The 25,310-nt window shown below is 52.7% G+C and overlaps 8 protein-coding genes across 8 annotated transcripts; 4 read left to right on the top strand and 4 right to left on the bottom strand.

Moving 5' to 3' along the window:
- Positions 1-117: 117 nt before the first annotated feature.
- CC1G_06124 (hypothetical protein) lies at positions 118-7,349 on the bottom strand (the record flags this gene model as incomplete). The annotated part of the gene is made up of 15 exons (XM_001839882.2): positions 118-212; positions 269-355; positions 409-460; positions 513-672; positions 730-943; positions 997-1,057; positions 1,118-1,306; positions 1,364-1,453; positions 1,505-1,642; positions 1,720-2,891; positions 3,145-3,312; positions 3,366-3,548; positions 3,601-6,324; positions 6,377-6,453; positions 6,505-7,349. 15 exons carry the CDS (start codon positions 7,347-7,349, stop codon positions 118-120), a joined length of 6,255 nt encoding a protein of 2,084 aa, XP_001839934.2.
- Positions 7,350-10,765: 3,416 nt separating this feature from the next.
- On the top strand, positions 10,766-12,334 carry CC1G_06126 (hypothetical protein; the record flags this gene model as incomplete). The annotated part of the gene is made up of 1 exon (XM_001839884.2): positions 10,766-12,334. The coding sequence occupies one exon, from the start codon at positions 10,766-10,768 to the stop codon at positions 12,332-12,334; it is 1,569 nt and encodes a 522-aa protein (XP_001839936.2).
- A 482-nt stretch (positions 12,335-12,816) lies between these two features.
- Positions 12,817-16,794, top strand: CC1G_06127 (hypothetical protein; the record flags this gene model as incomplete). The annotated part of the gene is made up of 6 exons (XM_001839885.2): positions 12,817-12,861; positions 12,921-12,945; positions 13,005-13,294; positions 13,351-15,864; positions 15,918-16,534; positions 16,608-16,794. 6 exons carry the CDS (start codon positions 12,817-12,819, stop codon positions 16,792-16,794), a joined length of 3,678 nt encoding a protein of 1,225 aa, XP_001839937.2.
- A 760-nt stretch (positions 16,795-17,554) lies between these two features.
- CC1G_06128 (hypothetical protein) lies at positions 17,555-18,197 on the top strand (the record flags this gene model as incomplete). Its single annotated transcript, XM_001839886.2, has 3 exons — positions 17,555-17,653; positions 17,702-18,077; positions 18,130-18,197. The coding sequence occupies 3 exons, from the start codon at positions 17,555-17,557 to the stop codon at positions 18,195-18,197; spliced, it is 543 nt and encodes a 180-aa protein (XP_001839938.2).
- A 1,725-nt stretch (positions 18,198-19,922) lies between these two features.
- Positions 19,923-20,009, bottom strand: CC1G_14007 (fungal mating-type pheromone; the record flags this gene model as incomplete). The annotated part of the gene is made up of 1 exon (XM_002911922.1): positions 19,923-20,009. The coding sequence occupies one exon, from the start codon at positions 20,007-20,009 to the stop codon at positions 19,923-19,925; it is 87 nt and encodes a 28-aa protein (XP_002911968.1).
- Positions 20,010-20,762: 753 nt separating this feature from the next.
- On the top strand, positions 20,763-20,849 carry CC1G_14008 (fungal mating-type pheromone; the record flags this gene model as incomplete). Its single annotated transcript, XM_002911923.1, has 1 exon — positions 20,763-20,849. One exon carries the CDS (start codon positions 20,763-20,765, stop codon positions 20,847-20,849), a length of 87 nt encoding a protein of 28 aa, XP_002911969.1.
- Positions 20,850-21,224: 375 nt separating this feature from the next.
- On the bottom strand, positions 21,225-22,990 carry CC1G_06129 (hypothetical protein; the record flags this gene model as incomplete). Its single annotated transcript, XM_001839887.2, has 3 exons — positions 22,302-22,990; positions 21,649-22,245; positions 21,225-21,600 (listed from the first exon to the last, which is right to left on the bottom strand). The coding sequence occupies exons 1-3, from the start codon at positions 22,667-22,669 to the stop codon at positions 21,225-21,227; spliced, it is 1,341 nt and encodes a 446-aa protein (XP_001839939.2). The 5' UTR covers positions 22,670-22,990.
- Positions 22,991-24,336: 1,346 nt separating this feature from the next.
- CC1G_14009 (hypothetical protein) lies at positions 24,337-25,132 on the bottom strand (the record flags this gene model as incomplete). Its single annotated transcript, XM_002911924.1, has 3 exons — positions 24,337-24,541; positions 24,737-24,769; positions 25,125-25,132. 3 exons carry the CDS (start codon positions 25,130-25,132, stop codon positions 24,337-24,339), a joined length of 246 nt encoding a protein of 81 aa, XP_002911970.1.
- Between the last annotated feature and the right edge of the window lie 178 nt (positions 25,133-25,310).

Consider the following 25,310-nt stretch of genomic DNA (forward strand, 5'->3'; position numbering starts at 1 on the left):
TAGTTGGTAGGAGGGAAAACGAGATTCAATGAGTGCAAATGATAGAAAAGATGTGCAATGTCCAAATGGTAGGTTGCTATGTAATGCCCGTGGATCTCAAAACGTATAAAGTGTAGTTCATCGGCGAGGGGTAGAATGGTAGCCTTTGCGTATAGCCCGTTCTTCAGCATGTCGGCACCGCCGACTAGCCAGTTCGATTTGTTTGATCCACTCTGCGAGACAGGTCAGACACGTGTAGTATGTGCGTATGAGAACCGTCAAGACGGACCTTTACACTCCTTAGGCGAAGCTGCCTTCAGGTTGATCGACTCCCCTCCTCTTGGATAGGGTTGAAGAATCTGGAATCCGGTGTCGTCTGCACCCGTGTACTTTCAGCGAACGCCTTGCCAGTCGTATAGGGAAACGCACCTCTGAGAGTACCAGTGATCTCCTTGACCTCGGCATGTGCCAATGGAATGGGCTGTACGAAGAATGAGCATGGGGCATCTGGGGTGGAGGGAGCGGCACCTTACCATTCTGTAGAGGTTTCGCCCGCTCTGGTCCGTCAAAACCAAGATGTCGCTACACAAGAATGCCTTCAACTTGCGACCACTCTTCGCTTTGGCCACTACACCCTGCTTCAAGAGCTTCCTCGCACCCATGTAACGAGTGGGAGCGGTGAGGTCCAGTCTCCTACATCGATGTTAGAACCATCACGTCCGGTCGACAAGGTAGTAGTAGAGTACTAACCCCTGTCCTATCCACAATCCACCCTCACTGAGCTTCTTCAGCGTCTCCTTGCCCTCTTGATCGCGGATAGTTTCGTTGATGGAATCCAACAACTTCTCGCTCAGCTCCTTGGCTTCAGCAATCGCCTTCTGCTCCGAGATTTCAGCCGACTCCGATGCAGAGGTGTAGTGTGCGATTTGTTTGATGAGTAGCGGGTATCGGGTGATGCGTTGCACTGAAACGACGCATGAGTCCAACACAGATCTCAAGATATCGGTATCCACTCACTAGGTTCCAAGAGATAGCTCGACAAGTCCAAGTTGCGCGTTGCAGGATTCTCCTTCAGTTTCTATGCAACAGATGCCATGTCAGGTCGTCCTACACGTCACGTCATAATCAAGGCACCTACGTTCAAATGCTCCACCAGGGCAGGCTTGCTCTGTATTAACGATTGAAGGACTTTGTTCGCCTGCTGCTGATTGACGCAGTACTCCAGATAGACACCCATGTTAGGGAAGTGGTTGACAAGAATGTCTCCTATCCTGTCGATATAGAGACGACATTCTTTCTGCCTCTCTTCCAGTGAGCTAAGGAATGCCTAAGAACGAATTTGATCGTTTAAACCGAACCCAGTTGTAAAGTAGAGCGCACATACAGTATTGGTCAAGAGAATATCCTCAACATTGGCAAAGACGACAGTGATTTCTTTGTGTGAGAGAATGTCAAGCATGCTGGAGTAGAAGACCTGCAGAACTCATCGTTAGTTTGCTAGCCCGTGAGCCGCTACCTAGTGGACACTCGCCTCCACTATCAGCTGCAGGTCCCGAACATACGCCACCTCGGTGTTGATAAGCTCAAAGATCGCTTCCTGTCGCTTCCTCTCGTTGCTCGGGATACCCTCCAGCGCAGTTTTGTCCACCAGACTAGCCCACGACTGGTAACAAAAGCCCATCAGCAACCACGGAAAGCGCAACAACCAAAGAGAAACAAGAAGGCAAGGAAAGGACTCACAGTACCAAACGTCGGACTCGCAGCTCTTGAGGGACTGTCCACTCCTGGTGTGACCGTCGAAGCCGCTGACAAGGGCTGCCCAACCGTCAAATGGTCACCACTCGTCCCAGGCCTAACCACACTTATGGACTGGAATTGTAAGCTTTTTGGACTGCCAGGCAAAGCTGCTCCACCATGAACGCTGTTGCGGGGACTGGCTCCTGCTGATTTAGACGCTGGAGTGACAGAGCCTAGTGGCATTGGACCAGAAATCTGCAATTTGCGGATGCTAGAAGGCGTCGTTTCAGTCGACTCGGGCGTCCGGCTTCTCGAAAAGTAGTGCCGGAAGTGCGAGCGATATTTGTCTTGTTGCGGCTCCGACTCCTTGTGAGGGGTTGCATTTTCCTTCGAACCGAGCGAGAATGTAGAGGATGTGGCACCGGGAGAAGGAGGTTGGACAAGCGTAAAGCTCGCGACAGTCGGGGATAAGCTCCTCAAGCTTCCTGAATCCGTTGAAATAACCGACAGCCGATTGATATTCAAGCTCTCCATCTGTTGGTTCTTGAAGGATTCATAACGGGCGTAGGCGTCATCCAGTTGCACAACAGGGTCCATCGGTTTCGCAGATTCCTGCTCCTCCTCTATCTCGATAGGGATGGGTGGCAACTCCTTGTCCGTCGACAGCAGCCTCTTCGGTCGCGGCTTCCGTCGCACTGGTGCTTCTGGGGGCGCTCTTCGCTTCGGTGGAGAACTGGTCGTCGATGGTGACACTGGCCGTCGATGGGCTTTCGACCTCGTACGCGTTAGCTTGGTCGGCGGAGGCTTCACCCCATCGATAGTCTTGACAATGAGGCCTGCAGCCTCCAGGACCATCTGCCGTTCCCTCTCCCTAGCCATCCTCTCCTCTTCAGTATCCTCGAGTTGGGCGTCGTTATCATCGTCGTCGCTTTCTTCGAAAGATAGATATTCGGAATCTGAAGAACCAGTCTCAGCATCTACGTCAGTACTATCGCCCACGCTCGAGGTCTGGGAATCGTCAGGTGCTTCTTGTTTCGCCGCATTCTCAGGGGCGTTTAAGCTTTCTTCTCCTTTCCTGGGCGAAAAGCTATGATCGACGCTTGTCGAGCTCTGCGATTCGGTTGCTATGGACAACGTCATTCTTGAAGGTGTTGTTGGAGGGAGTTCGGTAGGTTCTGTATCTGAACATAATCAGCACAACAAAGAGATAATCCAAAAAGAATTCAAACGAAATATAAAGCCATTATTCCATTCCGAGATCGAATAAGCGAGAACCAAGGATTTAGTGGGGATAGTATTCGTAAAAATATCGAGTTCGAAGAACGTGTACACGGATATAGAGCAGAAAAAGAAATTTTAGCCTATTATTCAACATAAGCATGACAGAAAAGGGAGAACTCAGGAGAGTGAGTGGGTAAAGCGACTAACCCTCGACCAGCTCCAGGTATGCGGCCGGCACGACCAAAACCACTCCATCCTTCTCCGCCTTCCACCATTCTTCTTCGCTGTTGTCGACAACGCTCACGAGTTGGCCTTCGGAGAGCGGAAGTTCATCGGGGTTCTCAGGTGCGTAATCATAGAGAGCCTTAGCTTTGACTAGAAAGAGCAGTCAGCCACTGGGCTGTCTAAGACCGCAAAGCTGAACTCACATGGACGAACAACTTCGACGTAAGTCTTGGGGAAGAGACCCGATTTGCCATCCTTGACCGTCTTGCCATACCACCAATCGCCACCAGTCTTGGAAGGGTGGGCAGTGAGAATAACGTTCTCGGCGAAGGACAGATCTTCTGGTCCATCACCCTCATATGCGTACAACGAACGAACGCGGTGCTCTGAATTGATACTCAGAATAGGTCGCAAGGAAGAAGAATCAAACAAACGTACCAATGGACTTGTCAATATCATTCATGAGCTCGCTAGAAGGATCGGCGGGTTCATCGACTTGAATAGCTGGGATTGGCGCCTCAGTCGGAACCTCGACATGCTCGTAATCATCCTCCTCAGCCTCAGCCATAGAGGGGAGCTGTGGAACCGGGGCAATTCCAGCATCTGCCGCCGCACGGTTGGACATCCAATCAACAGACTGTCCACGATTGTGAGAAGGTTGAGAGGAAGACGATTCGTCATTCACAGCTGGAGCTTCGGGAATAGGGGCAGGGGAGGTATACTCCTGTCGAGGTGTGGGAGGAGACGCCGGTCGAGGAGCATTGTTGATGTGCTCGGGTGGTGCGGCGTCACCGATGATCTTTCCTGTGACAGCGGGCCTGCTCTTGTCGACAGTCTTGGTCGGGCGGAGTCTCAGACCTCCCTGGATCGAGGCCATCAATGCACCGACATCACCAGGACCGGATGCGGGTGCCGGTGCTCGAGGAGCAGCAGGAGGGGGAGGGGCAGCTGGCGCGGCGGGTGCTGGGGGAGCAGGGGGAGCAGGTGCCGGAGGAGCTGGAGGCGCGGTAGGAGGCGCGCTCAAAGGTGCAGGCGAAGCGGTCGCAGATCGCCCACCGGTGGAAGCGGGAGCAGCCGACTGAGGTCGAGGAAGCATGCTTCCGAATAGTTGCTGAGCGATATTGGCACGAGCTGCTCTAGATTTGTCGATCTCATCTTCGTCGCTGCTGTCGTCCGAGTCGTCCTTCTCCTTGATATCGTCCCAGTCGTCGTCGGTGTTGGAAGAGGGAGCAATGTGATATGAACCCTTGGGGGCGGGAGGTGCTGGGCTTCGGCTAGGAGGAGGAGCAGTCTGAGGTCGAGCCCAAGGATTAGTGGTACTAGTTGTTGCAGGTGGTGCAGGTGGGCTGGATGTAGCCGCCGCCGCCGCTCCTCCTTGCTCCTTCATGAACTTGCTGAAAGGATTAGTCGACTTCTCAACGGGAGGAGATACAGCCGATACGGGTGCCGATACGGCAGCTGCAGCAGGGGGTGCAGGAGCGGGGGGAGCTGGAGGGGCTGGAGGGGCCGGGGGTGCTTCGGGTGCTGCTGGAGCGGGAGGGGGCGAGGGTGGCTTCGCGGCCTGTCTTTGCTTCAGTGCCTCGATACGTGCCTTGATGCGCTCTTCTTCTTCCTTAGCCAACCTCTCCTCCTCTTCCTCGAGTTCCTTCATGCGCTGACGGAACCGTTCTTCGCGCTGTCTCTTCAACTCGGCTTCTCGAGCACGGAACTCCTCCTCGGGATCAACTTCAGGTTCCTTGTGAGCTGGAGGGGCTGGGGCAGCCGCTGCGCGGGTTGGTGGAGGAGGAGCAGGAGCGCGACTGCGAGTAGGAGGTGGGGGAGGAGCGCCTCGAGCTTTAGGTGGAGGGGGAGCAGCCTTGGGTGTGGGAGCCGGAGGAGCTGGAGCGGTAGTAGGCGCTGGCGGTGTGACAGCAACAGTCGGGGGTGCGGTAGCCTCTTCCTTCGCTGCTTTCTCCCGCTCTAATCTTTCCTTCCTTGCACGTTCTCGTTCCTCCCTCTCTTTCTCGGCAGCCTTCGCTTTCTCCTCAGCTTCCTTCTTCTCTTGCTGCAAACGATCCTCGATGCTGGTATCGACTGGAGTGGGGGAAGGCGCAACATCCAAGCCGAGGGCAATTCGACGTTCTTGAATAAGTCGTTGAGCATGTGCCCTCCTCTCCTCAGGGGTCATGTTCTTCAGGTCTGGAGCAGGCGAACGAACAGGCTTGGGAGTTGCACGAGAGGCGGCAGAGTCAGGTCGCAGAGAAGGCGGCGCGGGCGATGCACCAGAGCGGGGAGGTGGACTGCGAGTGTCGTAATCCCTGTCGCGAGAACGATCCCTTCGGTCGCGGGAGCGAGACCGCGAGCGCGAACGGCGGTAGCTGCGATCCCTGTCTCTTTCTCTGTCCCAATCACGGTCCCTCTCCCTGTCTCTGTCGTAGTTGCGGGACGATGGTCGATCGTAGTCTCTGTCGCGATCGTCGTATCGGCGAGAGTAAGAGTCTTCTTTCGCGTCAAACCTTCCGAAGCGTTCATTGGCACGGTCGCGGTTACGGGCCCATTCCCTACGCTCTCGTTCCTTCCTCTCTTCTCGGGCTTTCAACTTCCTCTCGACCTCCGGGATGCGCTCGTGCATCAAGCTCAGCAACTCGCGCTCCAGCTTCCTTCGTTCATCCTCCTTTGCAGCTGTGCGAGGGCCACGTGAATTGTAGTCGAGATCTTCTTGGACGCGCTTCACCCTGTACTTCAGGTCTGCCATCTCTTGATCGAGCTCTTCATCCTCTCGCGTGCGGGCAGCATGAGCCTCCGACTCGCGGTCGAGCATGTGCGCTGTGTTGGCGAGTTGGCGTTTCATGTCCGTCAAGTCGGAAGAGGGGCTGTCGTCGTCGGTACGTCGAATAGCATCTCGATCGACGTGGCGCGAACGGGGCTTGTAGAAACCACCAGGAGGTTCGGTGTCGTTATGCTTGTAGATGGTAGCGTCGCGACCTTCCAGTGAATTTCCAGAGCTGTTGAATGATCGGGACTTGAGACGAGATACGGGGGAGTCGATACTGGATGGGGATTTGGAACGCGACTCGTGCTTGAGGACATCCTTGAGGAAATCTACTGAGCTGTCGAGATCGCGTGCAGATGGTGGAACGAGCTCCGGGGGAAGGACATCAGGGATCGGGTTCCCGTTCAGTCCTGAGGAAAGATGTGAGTTGGCGTTTGGGCACAGGGGCGATGCGCGACTTACGTCTATAGATCAAACCCATTGCAACATGGAATTCGGCGATATTCAGCTTGCCTCGATCATCGATATCGGCGAGCGACCTGCGATAAAGATCAGAGCATAGAAACAATGATAATCGAAGAAGGACTAACCAAATCTTCGCCAGTTCAGCTTGCGGAAGACCACATTGACTGAAACCCTCCAAAGCGTTCTGACCGCTGATGAAACCGGAGTTGCTGGTATCCCAAGATCTGAAGATTCTGTCGTAATTCTTCTTCTCAGCCTTGCTGAGGGCCCAGGACATCTGCTGCGTGGCAGTACCGCGCTGATCTTGATTGTACTGCTGGAACGATTGCTGGAGATTCTGCTGCGGTGGGAGCTGCGGCATTCCACCAGGCGTGAAGGGCGCGGAGGTGTTCATGGGCATGAACGTCTGTGACATCATCTGCAGTCGAGGATCGACGAAACCTGTCGCCTGTGGGACCAAGGGGCCAGTTCGAACCGGAAACCCTGTTGCTTGTGGCACGAGACCGGCGCCGAGTCCGGGCGACGTTGTCAGGAATCGATTTGGCTGCTGGGGTTGCTGTAGACCTTGCATCGGGCCTCCCTGGTTCTGCTGCTGGAATTGCTGGGGAAGAGGGGGAACAGGGGGTGGTGCTGCCTGCTGCTGGCCAAAGTTACCACCGACAAATCCCGTCGGCTGAGCTTGTAGAGGCATCTGCTGGCCACCTGGAAATCCTGTCTGCTGAGGCTGCTGAAATCCTGCAGGTCTCTGCATCGGAAATCCGGTTGGTTGAGGCTGTAGACCGCCTCCCGGCGCACCAAACCCGCCCTGCTGGAAACCTTGGCCTGTAGGTTGGAACTGCGGTTGCTGCTGGCCCATCTGTGGGCCCTGGGGCTGAAATTGAACATTCTGCTGGAACTGGGGGTTCCCTGGCTGAAAACCAGTCTGCATCGGGTACTGGAACCCCTGCTGGGGCTGGCCCCATTGCGACATGGTGGTTACGGTGAAAGCTGGCCTGACGGATGCCGACGCCGCACGAAATATTCAGGCGCCGACGCGCGGTTCGTGGGAATCTTGGCTGTTCTCAGAATTAGCTAAGAAAATACGCCAAATACAATTTCTTCCTTCTGCCTGTATTGCTCCCTTGGGCGTTTCCGTGGCCTAGAAGCGTGAAGTCCGTTTGGCTTTCGTTAGAGGAGGCAAAGATCTGGTATTGGATCAAACATTTGACTGACCCTAGCGTCCACAAGGCCCACTAGTAAGATAGCATTTTCATTGTGAGCTTGAAGCTGAAGTTTAGGAAGCAGGTGACGTTCGATGAAGGCTTCTGAAGCATCAAATACACGGTGTATATAGGTTGCTCTTCATCCCTTCTTCCTGATATTGAATGAAGGATAGCTATTCTTTAGCCTGAAGCAGTTTGGAGGCAAAAGGAACCAGGAATACGGTTGCTACGCCATGTGTGTACCATGGAAGACTCAAGACCACAAATCGGGGACTGCAACTGTACTGATTTCATCTAGGAGAACTGATATGGAGCTATCTTCTTTAGGCATTACATAGTCTGCCTTGCCGCAGAAGATTGTTCCGCGTCGCCAGCTGTAAACCGTGCCTTCTACCTCCTTGCTATAAAAGCATGACGGGGTCCGTCTCTTTGAGAGTTCCCTCTTTGTTCTTTGTCCCGCCATTCTCGAAGTCACCAGTGCGTTTTCTTCTGATATGTATCCATTTTCCCCGACACTGACGGCTGAAACGCAGGCATGACGGACAGTCACCTCCTCCAGCGCCCCGGACTACATATAAGTCAAGGAGCTCCGTTGGAGATGCAGCAACTCCCTTCGATGGACATCCTTGACGTGGACCATACCAATCTCTACGGCCGGTCTTTAATCTCTCGTCTCCCTCTTGAAATTCTCGAGAGACTCTTCGCCCTGTGCGTCTCAGGGCTATATGGGTACTCCACCCCTCGCTATCCCCTCGCCTGGGCCCAGGTCTGTCGACTATGGCGCCAAGTTGCTCTCAACTCCCCCCGGCTGTGGAGTACAATCGATCTCTGCAAGCCAACCTTTGCACGCGCATTCGTCGACCGCTCCCAAGCTGCGCCGTTATCGATTATATCAAACTCACCTCTGAAGGTTGATGTTGAATGTTTGACGCCCCACGCGGGCAGAATTCATTCCATAGATGTTCGCCTCTTCCCCTACGACATGGCCAAGCTATTCGAAGCCATCCATTTCCGGACCGACAACATCACGAACCTCACTCTTCAATTGTCCCCATTGTCACCCGGCCTATTCCTTGACATCTCCCTTCCATCTGTCCGACGCCTCGTTCTCAGCTGTGTCGCCGTCCGCTGGGAGACCTGTCGACAGCTGACCCATCTGTCCATTCGCGGTCTCGACTCTGACCTCAGTCCTACGCTTTCATCCCTCTATTCAATCTTCCTCAATTCGCCGTACCTGGAGTACGTCCGTTTGGAGAGTATTATCCCCGCTGATATAGGCGAAACTTTACCGGACACAGTTGCTCCCCTGATCCACTTACGGGCGCTTATCTTGTCAGCCCCGCCGGCTGTCATATCCTCCATTATCCACGGAGTTGAATTCACATCTCGTACCCGAGTTCAACTTTATACGTCCTTGTCGGAGGACTTGCACTACCTCTTTCCCCGCGGGACATTTCCCTTCGACTCCCAAAAAGACCGCACCGCGACCCAAACTGTGAGGCTGGCACGCCATGCAGCCTACTTCCTCAATGAAAACGCGGCCCCGTGGTCCACCTCGATCGAAAGCATCAGATTCTCCATCAGCTCTTCGACCTTCGCATCCATGCACGTCCTCAACTCCATCCCCTCCCTCCTCAATCCGCTGCTTATCACTTCAATCGAGTTGAGCACCGGTGTTTTAACAGACATCCCCGACTTCGCTCTACGATGGCTACTCTCCCAAACCCGCAACCTTGAATCGATCCGCATCGCGTTCAATCACCTCGCCTACCTCCTGCACCTCCTGACCCCTCTACCCGACACTCCTCACGAACCCGCCACATCCGCCGTCCTCTGTCCCCGCCTGTCAGTCATGTCATTCAATAGACCCGGAGACTTTTGGTGGAATTTTGCCGAACACTGGCTGCAGCCTATCTTTGACTGTGTGTACCACCGCCACATTCTAGGCGCCCCGCTTGGCTCGTTAGAGTTCTATCGGTGTCATGGTATGACGGCGGACATGGAGGATCGATTTTATCCCTTTCTTCACGGCCCTCGCTTGGGGATGACTTGATTACATACCCTGGATTGCACGACTTGGCCTTTTCTCGGAGCGCTATTCCGTAGATAGATGCGAGTACGTGCTTCTATCTTTTAGAATTACATCCACTTTATAATGGTCTGATTGCTTCAGTTCTTAGCCACTGACGCTGGAGTCCGGGTTGGAATAAAGGCCTTTACCACAATACCCGCTGTAAGTAATAACGACACTCCGTCCCTCCTCACGACTCGGATCGCATTTTGAATCAAACCCTATCCGGCCGGAGAAGACATCCTGCGAATCCCTCGCAGGCTGCAGCCTTGCATCAGAGGCCTGTGTTTGTGCATCTGTCGGGCTTGGTCCGGGTTTGAGGGCAACGCCAGGTGAACAAGCCTGATGTAAGTATAGATTTGGTTTGTATGGTTTGTAGGCACTTTGGCCCAGCGACATCATTGGTTGCTGCACACATGAGCGCCCAGAGGTTCGGAAAAGGGATCCTAATGCTATTGGGGACACGAGGCCAGCGGTGAATGCACCGCTGTTCCATTACGCGCGGTGCCTTCCTCTTTGCAATTGAGCGGTGAACTCGACGGAGGCGATTATGAAGTATGTATGTACGTCACCACCCGTGTTCACAAGGCCTGTCCCTTCCCGAAGTTTTCCATTCATATAAGTAGATCCTGACGTCTCAGTGGGCTATTGTGTCAAGCTCTTTCATTAATGAAGCGTCAGGTAAGTATTCAATATATATACCCTCGTTCCCGATACTTGATTGAATGGTCTAGAACCTTGGAATCCTATACTGAGGACTTCAACGGGTATACAATACGAGTTCACTGCGTTTGACCCAGTCCCGTGTTGATGCTCCCGATGGGCTCGGAGGCCGCAGTGCAGAATGAATGCAGGTGCGTCTGGTAAAGATCTTCAAAAATCGTAACGATAACAAGCCCATCCTGCTTAGCCCTATGATCGCCTACCGATCCACGGCTCAAGAAATTGGTGCTCACTTTGAAACGCATCGTAGGTGGGCACTGTGTGGGGCCGACTGAACAGCGGGGTCTGCACGGGACCCAACGCGCCCGCTGATACAGGATCATTTGCTCCAAAGCTAAAAGTGCCCAGCAGGCACTGAGCAAACGAGAGGATCTCCCCGCTGCAATTGACATGGCCCAGCTCACTCAATCGCTCGACTCCTACCAACATCTCCCAGTCGTCAATCGGGTCCCCAGTGAACTCTTGGGGCACATATTCTGGATCTGCTCGCGATGGAAGTACGACCCCGTTCTCACAAACAGACTTTCCTGGACACAAGTTTGCCATCGTTGGCGATCGGTCGCCCTTAATTTTCCCCTCCTCTGGAACGACATCGACCTCTCCCATCGGCAAGTCAACCTCACTCGTCAATTCCTGGACCTCAGCAGAAACACAACGATTGCCATAAACAATCGCTCTTCATCCAATCGAATCTCATTCCCCGTCCACGAGGTGGTCTCTAGGGGCCAGACCATCTCGCATATCGATCTTCAGCTCAATTACGTCGCCGTGTTGGAGTTGTTTTCGACTCTCACCTCAACTTCTATCACACACTTGAGCCTCAAGTCGCCCAACTTCCGTGACCCTTCGGTGCCTCAATGCCTTCAAATCACTTTACCCAATCTTCGGTTCCTCTCCCTCGACCGAATCCCCATCGCTTGGCACACGGCCTCTCTCAACAATCTGAATCACCTTTCCATCAAAGGTCTACCCAAGAGCCGAATGGCTTCACCTTCCCAGCTCCACCGAATCCTTCTTCACTCCCCCCACATCGAATACGTCTACATCATTGGGAACCAATTTCCTGATACCGATGAAACGAGTACTGAAGTTGGGGGATGTGGCGGCGATTATGACACAGCGAATCCCCCTCAATTCGCCCTTCGCAATCTGAAGGAGTTCAGTCTCGCTGCCCCCACGAGGGTGATTTCGTTCATCACCAGATGCTTAGCCATCCCTCGAGCTGTCGAACTCTCGTTCTTCGTTTCCGGTACGAGCTCCGACTCAGTTTCATCCTTTTCTGAGCTCGAGGGACCTTCTTGGTTGGAGGAGGATGATTCACCTGGAGGCCCTGACTGGTCGCATATGACGCTTCGGTTGGATGAAGGCTCCTTCAGCTTATTCCCCCAATCCACTAGGTGGGATCCTGAAGTAGTTGGGTGGTCGCCAATATACCCCCAGTATCAAACGACTGTGACCTTCCCTCGCCTGGCGAGCAAGACCAAGAAGCAGATTCCTTTCCTCTCCATGATCGACTCGGTCCATTCATTCGTCGACCCTTTCCTTATTCGCGATCTCGAAGTCGACCTCGGTGCATTTGAAGGGACACAGGAGAGTGAGCTTTACGCTTACATATCGCGATTCCAGTCCCTTGAAAGCATTTCCATCGTGCCTACCCATTATACGCCGCCCGTTCAATGTGCTAACTCCGAGGCCTTGTCGATTCTTCTCGACATAATCTCTGAGGCGAAGGCTACCCCGTCCTTGATGAAACTGGTCATTGGGAAGCCCTCATGTCCCTGGTACGACTGTAAAAATGACTTACCTGCACTCAGCTTGGCGCTAAGGCGTAGGGCGCTGATGATTGGAGCCAAGCTCCCAGAATTGCTCGTGTATTCCTGCTTTGGCCTGGAAGGGACGGATTCCAGTCATTCCTTAGACGACATTAGAGAGAATGTATCTGTCGTCATCATAAATTGAATTGATCGGAATGAATGCGCAACCTACCTCAGGTCCACCGTAGCTCATGAAGTCCAAGGCATCTCCTTGCAACCACCTCAAACGTCTGTAAGGCCTGTTATCAAGTCCAGGCTAATTCCCACGCTCCTTCTAATAAGCGCCGGAGGGGACGGCCAGTACTCAGCGAGAAGGCACTACATTCGTGACTGTACCGAAACAAAGGTCGCCGGTGCTAAAATGACCCAATGATATGTCGCTTTCTAGTATGCATATTTCGCGACCCATTACTCACAACACTCCGCATTGAAGAGATTGATTGGGATGGCATGGGTACAAAACAGTGATGCCTTGATGAACATCATGATCAATAGCTCTGGTACTAGTATGGTTGACTGCCACCGTTATGTCAGTGAGCCATCCAGCGCTGGCTCTGGCCTGCAACAAAACATCTCCCGCCCTCCCTCGTTACTAAATCGTCGTTGCAACTTGCTGTCTTTCGACTCATGGATACTTCCACCAATGCGCCGCCCAGTGCTGATTGCACGAGTGTTAGTGCCTGCGCGCCCACTGCTAGCACGAGAGATTCTTGACTAACCGAGTTGCGAAGGTCGTCGACGAACCTGAATCATCGAGTGCGTATTCTGTTGTCTTTTCCCTCGTTGGGATGGCCCTTACGAACCATTCACATCAGTTGGAAATACCCAAGCCGAGCTCGAGGACGAATTAGAGGGTGCTTTATCTCGTGTAAATGAGCTCTTGGATGAAGCCACGAAAGAGATGAAGGACGATGTCCTTGCAAGCGCGATCGTTGAGTTACAGGAGATCGTCTTTGACGAAGAGGATGACGCAGCGCATGTGGAAGCTGAAGTTGGCTTGGTCAAGGTCCTTTTAACCCGGTTCACTAGATATGGATGGGTAGATGACCTGGATGAAGTCATGGCGATTTTGCTGAGGGAGACCTTAAATCCCTTCGCGTTCATGGTGACTGCCAAAGTTTCAACCACACTCAACTAAGCACTAACTTCGACAAGGCACAGGATCAACAACCAATCTCGGGTTCAGAGGACCAAACATTCCCCGACAATGTCTCTTCTACCCTCCATTCTCTCCGAGAGTATCGACAATCTATCGACATGTGCAAGCTAGAAGACGCTCTCGTCGTCGCTAGCGGAGTTCTTGGCCCTTCGTGTCGTGGTTCGACCAACAGTCGAGGTCAATTATTGCTCCGGGTTGGGAGTGCACTGGTTCTGAAGTACCTGGCGACCGGCGAAAAAAGAGACCTGAATCTGGCTGAGGCATCTTTTCAGGATGCTAGACGGGTTCTCGGAAGCGGTCCAGCACTCTTCACTGCGCTTCTCAATCTCCAGCTTGTTACATCCATTAAGCTCGTGGAGTGTAAAGGAGAGGAGTCGACTGGGTTACTACTGGAGTTGGAGCAATTGCGAGAGGAAATGGAGGGGGAGGACGAGCAAGGCTCGAATGCGTACATGTTGGGGTCCGAGTTGATGGAAGGCGATAATCTTCAGATCGATGAATCTATCTTACGGTTCCGACAGTCTCTTTCGTTCCGACCATCACCGCATCCAAGGCGCCTTGAGGCACTTGACCACTGTGCCATTGCCCACCGTAACCGATTTCGTTATACCGGCGACCTCTGCGACCTGGAAGAGTCCGTCGCGCTGGACAGGGAAGCGCTCGCCCTTCGCCCTCCAGGCCACCCCGACCGCCCCTTCTCGCTCAACAACGTGGCAACTTCGCTTCTCACCTTGTTCCAACACAAAGGCAACTTCAGCGACCTGGATGAGTCTATCTCACTCCACAGGGAAGCGCTGGATCACCACCCTCCGGACCGCCCCATCTCGCTCAACCACCTCGCAAGCTCGCTTGCCATCCGGTTCCAGCTCAAAGGCGACTTCCGCGATCTGGAAGAGTACATCGCATTGTTCAGAGAAGCTCTCGCTCTCCGCTCTCCAGACCACCCGGACCGCCCCATCTCACTCAACCAACTGGCGAACTCCTTTCTCACTCGGTTCGAGCACAAAGGTGACTTCCGTGACCTGGAACAGAGCGTGACACTACTCAGGGAAGCGCTCTCACCAACCTATGCAGACCATCGCGAACGCCCCCAGTCCCTCAACACCCTTGCAGGCTCCCTTCTCACTAGGTTCCTGCACAAAAGTGACTTTCATGACCTCGAAGAGTCTGTCACGTTGTACAGGGAAGTGCTCGATCTCCGCCCTCCAGGCCATCCCGACCGCCCACGCCTCCTCAACGAGCTGGCAACCTCGCTTGGCACGCGGTTCAGGCACAAAGGCGACGTCAGTGACCTAGAAGAGTCTGTCACATTGCTCAGAAAAGCGCTCGATCTCCGCCCTCCAAACCACCCCGACCGCCCACGCCTCCTTAACGACCTTGCAGCCTCGCTTGGTGCCCGGTTCGAGCACAAAGGCGACCTCCAGGACCTGGAAGAGTCCATTTCGTGTTTGCGGAACACTCTTCTTCTGCTCTCACAGACGGATGGATTCGAGCTCAATTCCAGTGAGACGTTGGCTGCTCATCCCTATTGGCTCACTGTCACGGGGAACCTTGTGCACAAACTCAAACTCAAGTACCAGGCGAGCAGAGACAGCGCTATTCTAGATGAAATATTCCAGCTTCTCCGGTCTGGCACTGGGTCCCGTGCGTCGTCGCCATTGGTGAAGATGCGCCATGCGGTCAACTGGAGCACAACTTGCCGAGAGTTCGTGCGTTTGGAATCCGCGCTGGAGGCCTACAGTTATGGGGTAGCGATTCTCCCTCAATTAGCATCTCTTGACCTTACACTGGAGCAGCGCCAAAACGCCCTAGTCCATGCCAGCGACCTGTCGAGGGATGCAGTACAGTGTGCTATTGAACGAGGACAATTAGACACAGCAGTCATCTTTCTCTCCACCGCACGCTCGGTGTTCTGGTCTCAGGCCCTACAGTTCCGAGGTTCTCTTGACCGATTGGACGCCCTCCACCCCGAGTTGGCGGCAGAGCTGCGTTCTGTTACTCGCCAGCTGGAGATTGCTACTCACGAAAGCGAGCATCCACTGTCTCATTCAACTCTGGATAAAGGCTTGTCGACACGCCCGTATCTTCTCGCCCAGAAGAGAGAAGCAGTCATCGCACGAATTCGGGAGATCAACGGCTTCCATGACTTTCTCCTTCCTCCTTCTTTCGACACGCTCAAGACTGCTGCCACGGATAATCCTATCGTCTTCCTCAATGCCAGCAAGTATGGATGCCATATCCTCATCCTGACGCAGGACATTTTACATTGTCACCCACTTGCCACTGATCTGGAGCAAATCACTGTTTTTACAAATGCAGTTCGGCGGTTGTCGGGAGGCCAGGCAGTGGGTCAACAACTCCAGCGCAAGATTGACAACTATTGTGAAAGCCGCAATACGCGCTTGAAGTTACGTCGTAAAAGCGGACGCTCAGCCGACGACGACTTTAAGCAGCTTCTGGAGATCCTCTGGGTTGTAGTAGCGGAGCCGGTCATCAGAATTTTGGGTTTGCAGAAGGTACGGTCCTTGTCATCACCCATTTGCCCGAATTTAACTGACCACCCTATCAGACTGACAACCCCAAAAGAATATGGTGGTGTCCAACAGGCCCATTTGCATTTCTTCCCATCCATGCCGCAGGCATCTACTCCGATAGCGCTGAAGCGTCGGACTGCCTATCCGATTATGTCGTCTCTTCCTATTGCTCTTCGCCTCAAGACCTCATTGCACCGCCGCCAACACCAAATCCCGAATACGAAGTGCTCGTTGTTGTCGAGCCAGGAGATTCAGGGCCGCGTATACACCGCCTCCCATTTACCATGGAGGAACTGAAGAGGATTCAGGGCCTAGTTCCCCATGAAAGGCATTTGGTTGCCCGAGTGGGCTCAGCAGACACTCCCTCCACCCCCGACGCAATCCTAAATCACATCAACACAGCATCTATCGTTCACTTTGGGTGCCACGGTACCCAGGATTCCTCGAATCCTTTGGACAGCTCGTTAATTCTCAGTGGAGGGCGTCTGACCATGGGATCGCTCATACGAGGTTGCCGTACCTCCAACGCTTCGCTCGCTTACCTGAGCGCCTGTGAGACTGCCATGGGCGACGAAGAACGCCCTGACGAGTCTCTCTCTTTGGCTGCAGCTATGCAGTTTGCCGGATTCCGAAGTGTAGTCGCGACTATGTGGTGAGTCGTCCATCCCTCTTTTCCATTTTTCTCAGTATGTAAAGGTCTTGGAACTGACGATCTGAAAACAAAGGTCAATCCACGATGAAGATGCACCCATTGTGGCCGATACTTTCTATCGCTACCTCTTTCGCCGTGGTAGGGAGAACCCTCCGGACATAACCGACGCAGCATATGGCCTACATCTTGCTGTGAAGAAGCTGCGCGACCTTGGGAGGCCGTTTCACCAATGGGTTCCTTTCGTTCACCATGGGATTTGACCTCGTTTCATGGCTATCCAAATATATACATCACGATATTGTCTCTACTCTCCACCGCTGACCATGCCAACGCACACACCGTGGAACACCTCACATATTTACACTAATGAATTACGAGCACAAAGGGGTGTATACCAACTTGAACACATTGATTTAAGGAGGTCGGGGTTGAGTATGGCGGTGGTGAGCACCAGGTCTACCATCTCAACAGAGCTGGCAGAGATGGGTCAAGTATCGACAATCACCCCATCCTGAGGTCTGACAGGGATGCCTGAGGGGCGAACGTCGATCGAATTCAGGACATCAACGTATGCGAATCGAATGGAATCCACGTCCAGGTCTTCTGTGGCTAAAGCGCCAAATAAGAGCATGCAAAGCTCGAGTTTGTGCTTTGCAGGTTTTCTACGAGTTTAATGATGGGATTCGAAGGCAGGGGTAGGCGCCTAGCCCGAGAACTCTACGCGCTTAAGGTGAGTGGCGGTGCAACTTCTGAGGTCACGTGTACTAGTTGTGGGTCACTCTGCTCAAGCCTCGAGCCTCATACTGCAGCTTTGAACTTGGACGACGACGAGGCGAACGACTTTCACCGAGCGGCCCTAACGTTCAAACTTCGCGAAACAACGCAAATATGAGTTGGAGCTTATTGGAACAACGCCATTACGGGACCTCCTTTAAGAAACTCAAGATATACAGCGTTCCAAACCAGGTGATTAGCCTGTTGGGGACGGTCTCTTGGGAGTCTAACCTGCGACCTTAGATGATGGACTTAGGACCACCTGGTTTCACGGGACTTCCGGAAGAACTCATCATCGCTGTTATGCAGTACCTCGAGTTGCAGGATGTCCTTTACCTTCGAGAGGTATGTCACTTTATTTATCTTCATGAACACGTATTAAAATATGTTTAGTGCTGTCGTATGCTATGCAACTTATCCAAGGAACGATCCGTTTGGGTCGCTCTTCTGAACCGCTACTACGAGACGTCCTTTCACCAACCTTTTTTGCTGTCCAAGCCGCTTGCCAACTGTACTGCGCTAGACATCAACAAGCGGATCATGCGAAGGTGGACAGGCCTTGACAAACAGGAATCCCCGAGCTCTCGCCCAGATGTGTTCACCGTTGGGACTCCACTGCACGGACGGTGCACACACATGCTTTTCCTTCCGTTTGGCCACTTCTTTGTCTTTCACGACGAGGACGGCGCCGCGCGCGGTTTGGCTTCAAAGTCCTACGTACACCCCCCAGCTCCTCATACGTTCCCCGTTCCCTCCCAAATCTACCGGGGTGCGCGTTTTTGCCTCGATCGATCTCTTGTCGACGTCGCTTGATCCGGCAGCCTCCATTGAAGACCGACTTTTCCCTCGCGCCTTCAACATGGCAGTCATCCACCAGCACTATGACTAGCGCAGCTCTCAAGGGCGTATTGTAGTCGAGGTTTGGGAGCTTTCCGCCCAAATTGATACCGAAGGCGCTACCACGGGGTACTCGACTCGATTGCTCTCGACCTTTTCCGAGGAAGGCGATATTACCATCCGTCAGTGCTCGTTGTATGGTAAACATGTTGGGTACGCTGTGAATTCGCATCGACACTCCATTGCCATCATCGATTGGACCAATATCACATCCGACGTGGTCCGCGTGTACGTCCCGTACATTAGTCCTGCCGTACGTTCGCCGCTGCCTGATTTTGTATCCTTCAACTGAACGCAACTGATCTCTCAGGCACTGTTTCTTCTCCCCGAGGAGCGGATCTTTGTTCTTGATTATGATCACCGCGTAGCCATCTGGAACTGGGGCATGGTGTGTCCAAAATCCGCCCTTTCCCCTTCACAGCAAGAGTTCTCGTACATTCCGCCTTGTTGGACTGCCCGGGTCGAACTGGCTGATGACGGAACCCATCACAACATGGCTCCGTTCCTATGTCACTCTTCCATTCACATGGTTGTTCGGGGCCTCGAGGGCTTGCTCGGGATCAAAATACCGTTACTTTCAGCGGGTGGTACAGCAGAATCGACATCGCCGGTGGTTATCCGACTTGCAGAGGGGAATTTCGTCGCTAGGCCTGGAAGCGCGTGGTTTGGGCACAATGCAGGGATTTTCTTTAATCTGCACCATGGTTTCCATTGGCTTTTGAAATATGAATGGGAAAGCGAAGATGAGGATGGCGAAAAGTCCGTCAAGATAATCGACCGACTAAACACCTTTGTTACAGCCAGCGGAATTCAGTTCGATGAGGGCTCGGGACATTTAATAGCCATAGATAAAAGTGGCAAAATAGGGGCCATACAATTAGAGGAGTAGTTTAAGTTCGAGTGCACCCATTGTGGCCAATAATTTCTATCGCTACATACCTCTTTCGTCGTGATAGTGATAGCGATAGTGATTGACCGGCATGAGGACCCACTTTCTGGATCGCCGGCTTCTGGGACCATCGAATACAGGTAGCTGCTTCTAACTAACTATATCCAACTCTCAGCTATTACCCCATATCGGTAGCGCGATCCCTCCAGACATAACCGACGTATCAATGGTCTAGTACATCTTGCCGCGAAGAAGCTGCGCGACCTTGGGAGGCCATTTCACCAAGTTTCCTTTTGTTCATCATGGGATTTGATCTCGTTTCATGGGGCTATTCGATTCTATACCTCACGATTATTCACGGCTGACCATCATCCTCCGACTACACTTCAGGTTGCCAACACAAAGTCGACGAGCCTTGGGTGGATGTCATCACGGTTCTTGGTGTCACCCGCCGTCCGACTCGGCAACGGACGAAATTCGAAAATTCGACGTGCGCATCGTCATGAATCACCAACCGTGACTCGCCTCTCTTCCTCATGGAGAGATTTATCACATCTCACGTATTCACACCAACATCTTACGCGCAAAAAAAGATAGTGTATTATATAGTAAAATCCCAACTTGAACACATTGGTTTAATCATTAATGAAGTCGGGGTCGGGTATGACTGTGGTGAGCACCAGATCTCGACGGTTGTGATGAAAAGGTATGTACACTCCTAAATATCCTCCCATGTCAGCCGAAGTCCCATATCCACTATAACATGAAAGACGCACCGATTCACCAAACCACGGGCACCAGTGTCAACCAAGGTCACCAGTACACCATTTAGGCGATGACGCAGTAGGCACCGTTGCCGGAGCCGCCGCCAGTCTCGAAGTTGGTGGGGATGTTGATGGTGGTGAAGGAGTCCATTGTTGGTGTGTTGATTCGGTACTGCGAGCAGTGAGGAAACACGGAGAGTGTTCAGGCCCGCTTTTATAACGTTAGCAAAGGTCCATGCATCTGCACTCGACTCGCGGTTGTTTCGCGCAAGTCCATAATGCAAGTAGAGTCGTCTCAAGCCATCGACTACAAGTCGAAAGGACAATTGGGAATAATGGGCACTAGCTCACCCTTTTGTGAGTTGGAGTTATCGGGGACTCATGAACATGATCGATTCTTCTCTGCGTTCATTGCTGTCCCCCTTTCCGATCGACGTTCGGGAGCTGTGATTGTCTGTTTTGTGTAGCTTCAATGTCCCCTAAATCAAAGACCAGCCAGACAAAGTAGGGATGGGTCCGCGCGCTTCCGTCTCCAAAATAAGGGCTGGCAGAAACGGGTCAAGCACTGACAATCACAGCTCCTGAGGCCTGAGACCCGAACGTCGATCGAATTCAAGGTATGAATGTATGCGGATGGAATTCACGAGCCATTCACTCACCGATCGCATTAGCCTCAGCTCCACCTCACAAAAGAACGAACGGTATTCCAATTATCCCAATTGTCCTTCGAACTTAGCATTCGAGATCTCAGTGAGCCGGGTACTCAGGGAGAGAGTCCCTCGTCTCGCACAAACGCTGAGATGCCAGTACAGGTGCATGGCCTTCGCCAAAAGTTATAAAAGCCCGCACGGACTCACCTCGAATTCCCCACTGCTCGCAGTACCAAACAAACTTCATATCAGCAATGGACTCCTTCACCACCATCAACATCCCCACCAACTTCGAGACTGGCGGCGGCTCCGGCAACGGTGCCTACTGCGTCATCGCCTAAATGTACTACCACCACGGTGACACTGGTCTCTTTTGCTTGGTGAATAGGTGAGTTTGACCTGGATCTCTCTTGAGTATCAGATTTGTACTGACTGTATTCCCAGGAGTGCTCACACTTGCTCATCGCCGATGTAGAGGCCTTGTGCTCACCATCATCCCCAACTTCCTAAAACCGCTGTGTTCAAGTTGGAATTATGCTATACAATATATACTCTTTTTGCGTGCAATGGCTTGGTGTGATAAGTCCGAATTTGTGAGAACTGTGAGAGATGTCCATCCACGAGGAAGAGAGGACAGTGGCACTGGTCGACCTGCATTCCCATGTACTGAATCCCTCGTTTCTCGATGATCAAGTTAGTGGATCCGACTTCAGCAATCAAAATCTGACGGATGGAAGGTTAATTTTACTGTAAATTAAACTCGAGTAGGGTAGAATTAATAACGACTCGATACGAGAACTTGTCAAGTTCTCGCAGGCTCTACCTCTCAACTCCGTCGATTCCAAATTCGTCAAAAATGGATCCTCGCAATTCTCCATCCAGGTGAAATGCGGAGGCCAATGTTTAGGGAGGAACTCCCCATCCAAAGTATCCTCGATCACCATGAGCTGGGCTTGAGGTCCATGTACCGCAACGAATGCATCCAAATCCTTCTTCCACAGCCTGATAATAGGTACGCCCTTCCAGGCTTGGAACCAATCCATGTCGACAGGGTCGTAGTAGGACACCACTTCCAGCACGCTGTCCTTCCATCTATCGTCGGGATGAGCTTTCGCCCAATTGTTAGCCTCTCATAACAACCCAGGGACCCTGTGAGACAGCGAAAGCGCCACAGAAAGATGCTTCACCTCGTTTGTGAGTACGACGAGGTCGCGGAAACCCTCCACTGTGCCGTAGACACACGCCAGCGTCAGGATGCGCAAAGACGGGAACGTCTTCTCCACCGAAGACACGGGTAATCCGTCGCCGAACAGCGTGAGGTGGCGGAGGGTGATGGTCTCGAGCTTGGATGCGACGAGATGGGGAAGGAAGTGTTCCACTGGGTCGGGTGCGAGGCCGTACTGTAAATGCTGGAGGTTCGGACACACAATCTTATCTGAATCATGTCCTACCCACTCCGGGGCGCGAAGCATCTGCCCGTACACCGAGAGTGTTTCCAATGTCGGAATTTGGAGGAAGTGGAGGAAGACGGACCAGGTCAATTCGACGTTGATGACAGAGTCCTCGCCTTCGTCCGGGTCGACGATCTCGCGTTGTTCGAGGCGGATGTGCGCGACGTTGTTTTCCAGAGGCTCGGTCGCTCGAGGTGAATGTACCGCAGTGCAGGAGTACCACCCACAAACATGCTCTGCGTCCATTTGCCGATGACCCCAAACAAAAGCCTGTTGTCCAGGTCTTCTGTGGGTACAACACCAGGTAAGAACCTGAAAGCTCCAGTTTGGGCGCAGTCTGACACGTTTTTCGGATGTTCGGCGAGTTGCATGATGGGAGTCGAAGGCCTCAAGACGATAGAGAGACGGCGCAGGCGATGAAGGTGAGGAGGGATCATTTGCAACATGTCGCCGTGGTGCGTTAGAGTACTCCCCTGTTCGGTGGCGTACCAGCCGAAATCCAAGTGGAGGTCGAACGGCTGTTTCTGCGATCGTTCGAGGTAGGCTTGGAGTCGGTCCAGCGGGACTCTCGCCCTGGGTGCCCGTGGACCACGCGGCCTATCACAAAAGCTCGTCCACAAAGCCGGACACTCGATTGCTACTCTTCTCCAATGCCCACAAATGTGCGTCAAGGTGATTTCGGCGATGGGCGTGCAAGGTATCGAGTCCATTCGTGTCGCAGCTTGCGCGGAGTGGAAGATACGGAGCAGGATCTTGCGAGAGACGGTTAGGCCTGTGTTGTAGATGGAACCGAAATTGTCGTGCTTCGAGTACTTTGGGCTCCAAAAGCCTGATTCGTTCTGAGAGTCGGGTTTGTTCCTCCTTCGATCGCTCTCGTTCGTCTTCCAGTGCTTGATAACGCCTAAAACGCACCTGCAGCTCGCTTTGGACCGGCGAGGGGAAGGAATTGAAGTCTGGTTGGGTCATGGAGGTCATGTTCGGCTCGGAGCGGGTTTCTTTTGGCTACATTTCTCTTGCGTGTCAGTAGAGTTGTCGAATGTAGAGGTGTATCCTCACGAAGTGGTTGCCCTGCATGTAAACCCTGAGTGGCGTTCTGGTCGTCGTGGTACCGGACTTGGCTTGGCATGGGAGAACACTTCCATTTCAGCGCATAGGGGTAGGCGCCAATGGGCGCTAATGTGGATGTTCCATCGGGCTTCCTGGTTGTGAGTGAATAGCACTGCGCCAGTCAATGAAGCAACAGTCCCCTACTGGCAAGTGTCTGCCTGGTTGCCTACTGACCGTAGACTCCATCGCTGATGATGTATGGGTTGCGGCAGGCTAGATTGATTGCGATGGAGCAGTATCCTATGCAATTAGTATGGGCGTCTATACTTCTTCTAAGTTCCTTCGCGGACACACCAAAATCTCCAGCCCAGCGACCCCCACGGCTGCTTCAAGGAATCCGGTAACCACACGAAGCAAAATTGCTGGAACTTCCTGAATCTCAAACAGGTCCCATGCTGGTGCTTTCGAGAAGCATAACGGTATTCTGAAGCAGAATCGTTCGAGACGTTGGGGTCGTACATAGTGGAACGCCAGGCCCATAACTGACGCTTTTGAGAGCTCACAGATGACGCGTTGACGGGTACAGGGCCTAACTTGCACCGGACGGGTACGTACTTTTCGGTTTGATCTGATGCGGTTGTATGTGTTGGCTGATTCAATGCGGATGTTTTGCCCGCACGACATTACACCCCTCTCAAGTCTCGAAGACGTATCGGGAAAGAGGGAAGCTGGATAGTGGTAAGTTATATACTGCCTCCTTGTCTGTGCTCAAATCTATGGAGGAACAAAATCGGGTACTTTAGGCATTTAGATGAGACGATTTGCGGTTGTTGGGTTCAGATTGCATCGGGGTTCCTTTGTTCCTTGAGTTGTTGCCAGTGGGCAGGAAGGATTGAGGTGGTAGTGTGCGTCTCATCTTTCTGTGGACGATATCGAGAATAATCGTATAGGGACCCCATACGAACCGTACCCCGACGTAGAAGCTACGAATCGTGTGGATAGCTCAAATGACGCACCGACCTATACCTGGAGTGATGTGTGTGAATGTAAATTCAGTAACCTTGGGGCTCACACGACCACGAGTGGTTCTGGTCATTGCACCCAACTCGGGATCCGGGTCATAGTCTGATAGCCCCATGACATCTTCCTCTTACACAGCTTACTGTACTGTCTTCCCCTTGGATTCAGCTGACTCTGGGCGCAGAAGGACAGCTCCATGGTTGCGAGGGCACGAGGCGTAGGGTCCGCGGGAGACTCCAGTCCACATGTAAATGGAACTTTACGAAAGTATTTATGTACTTATTTAATTTCGTTCGACAGAATCCTTTGTTCAAAGACCGAAATTTCCGAAAGATTCATATTCGCATGAGGCAGGCGGGACCCTGGTCCAAAGGATTGGGCGCCGCCATTCTGGACTCCTCATCGTATGACAACAGATAGTGAATTTACTATTTAGCGAGCGGCGTTTGTGACAGACGCCCTCCAATCGAAGCAATACCTTCAGGGAACGTTGCACGGAATCTCCCTTCGCCACCCTGAATAGGTCAAGTGAGCCCCAAAAGATCTAGAAAAGCGGGAAGACAACTATGGACCACACTGTCACCTATGGACCAGGGTCTGCTTTACCTGTTTTATACACAAGGTTTGCGAGAGCGGGAAGGTGAGGACGTGATATGGACCTTTCTGTGGGGCACTTTAGCCGGATGGGGGAAATAGGCGGGAAGGCGCACCAGATACCTGGGACGGGCGGGAAGGCTGCTGGTCTGCGAACAGAAATTAGAATTCCAGGACCAGAAGAGTTGTTGTGAGCGACACGTAAGATCCAATCAATTGTGACTGGAGGTCGGTTAGCGGGCTGTTTGGTGTGATGAGGAATTGTCTGCTGCGTAGATAAGAAATAATTTCGCTTAGCGCTTTGTTCGATTCTGGGCGTTTGTTGTGTCGTTCAGTTTGACGGAAGTTCGTTGAAAGGTAAATGAATTGTACAGAAATAGAGTGTTGTATTGCTTTTGGGACTTCCCGTGTCTTTGACGTGAACATATGCCACGAAGGTGATTAGACAGAGGGGTGACCCTCGAACACAATTTTTTCGATGATTGTTACCGCCCCTTCACATACGCCGGCATTTTGATGCATACGACCAACTAACGACCGCCGCCACAGCCTGACACCTATCCCCAAACTGCCTAAAAATAAGCCCATAAAGCATCAGAAAAATAGGAGCGTCTCTTGCACGCGTGACGACGATAAGCAGCTGAATTGAACCACCACCTTTGGAAGACGTATTTTTGACGAGGGCCTTGC

The sequence above is a fragment of the Coprinopsis cinerea genome (assembly GCF_000182895.1).
Source record: "Coprinopsis cinerea okayama7#130 chromosome 2 map unlocalized cont3.2, whole genome shotgun sequence".
Taxonomy (NCBI): domain Eukaryota; kingdom Fungi; phylum Basidiomycota; class Agaricomycetes; order Agaricales; family Psathyrellaceae; genus Coprinopsis; species Coprinopsis cinerea.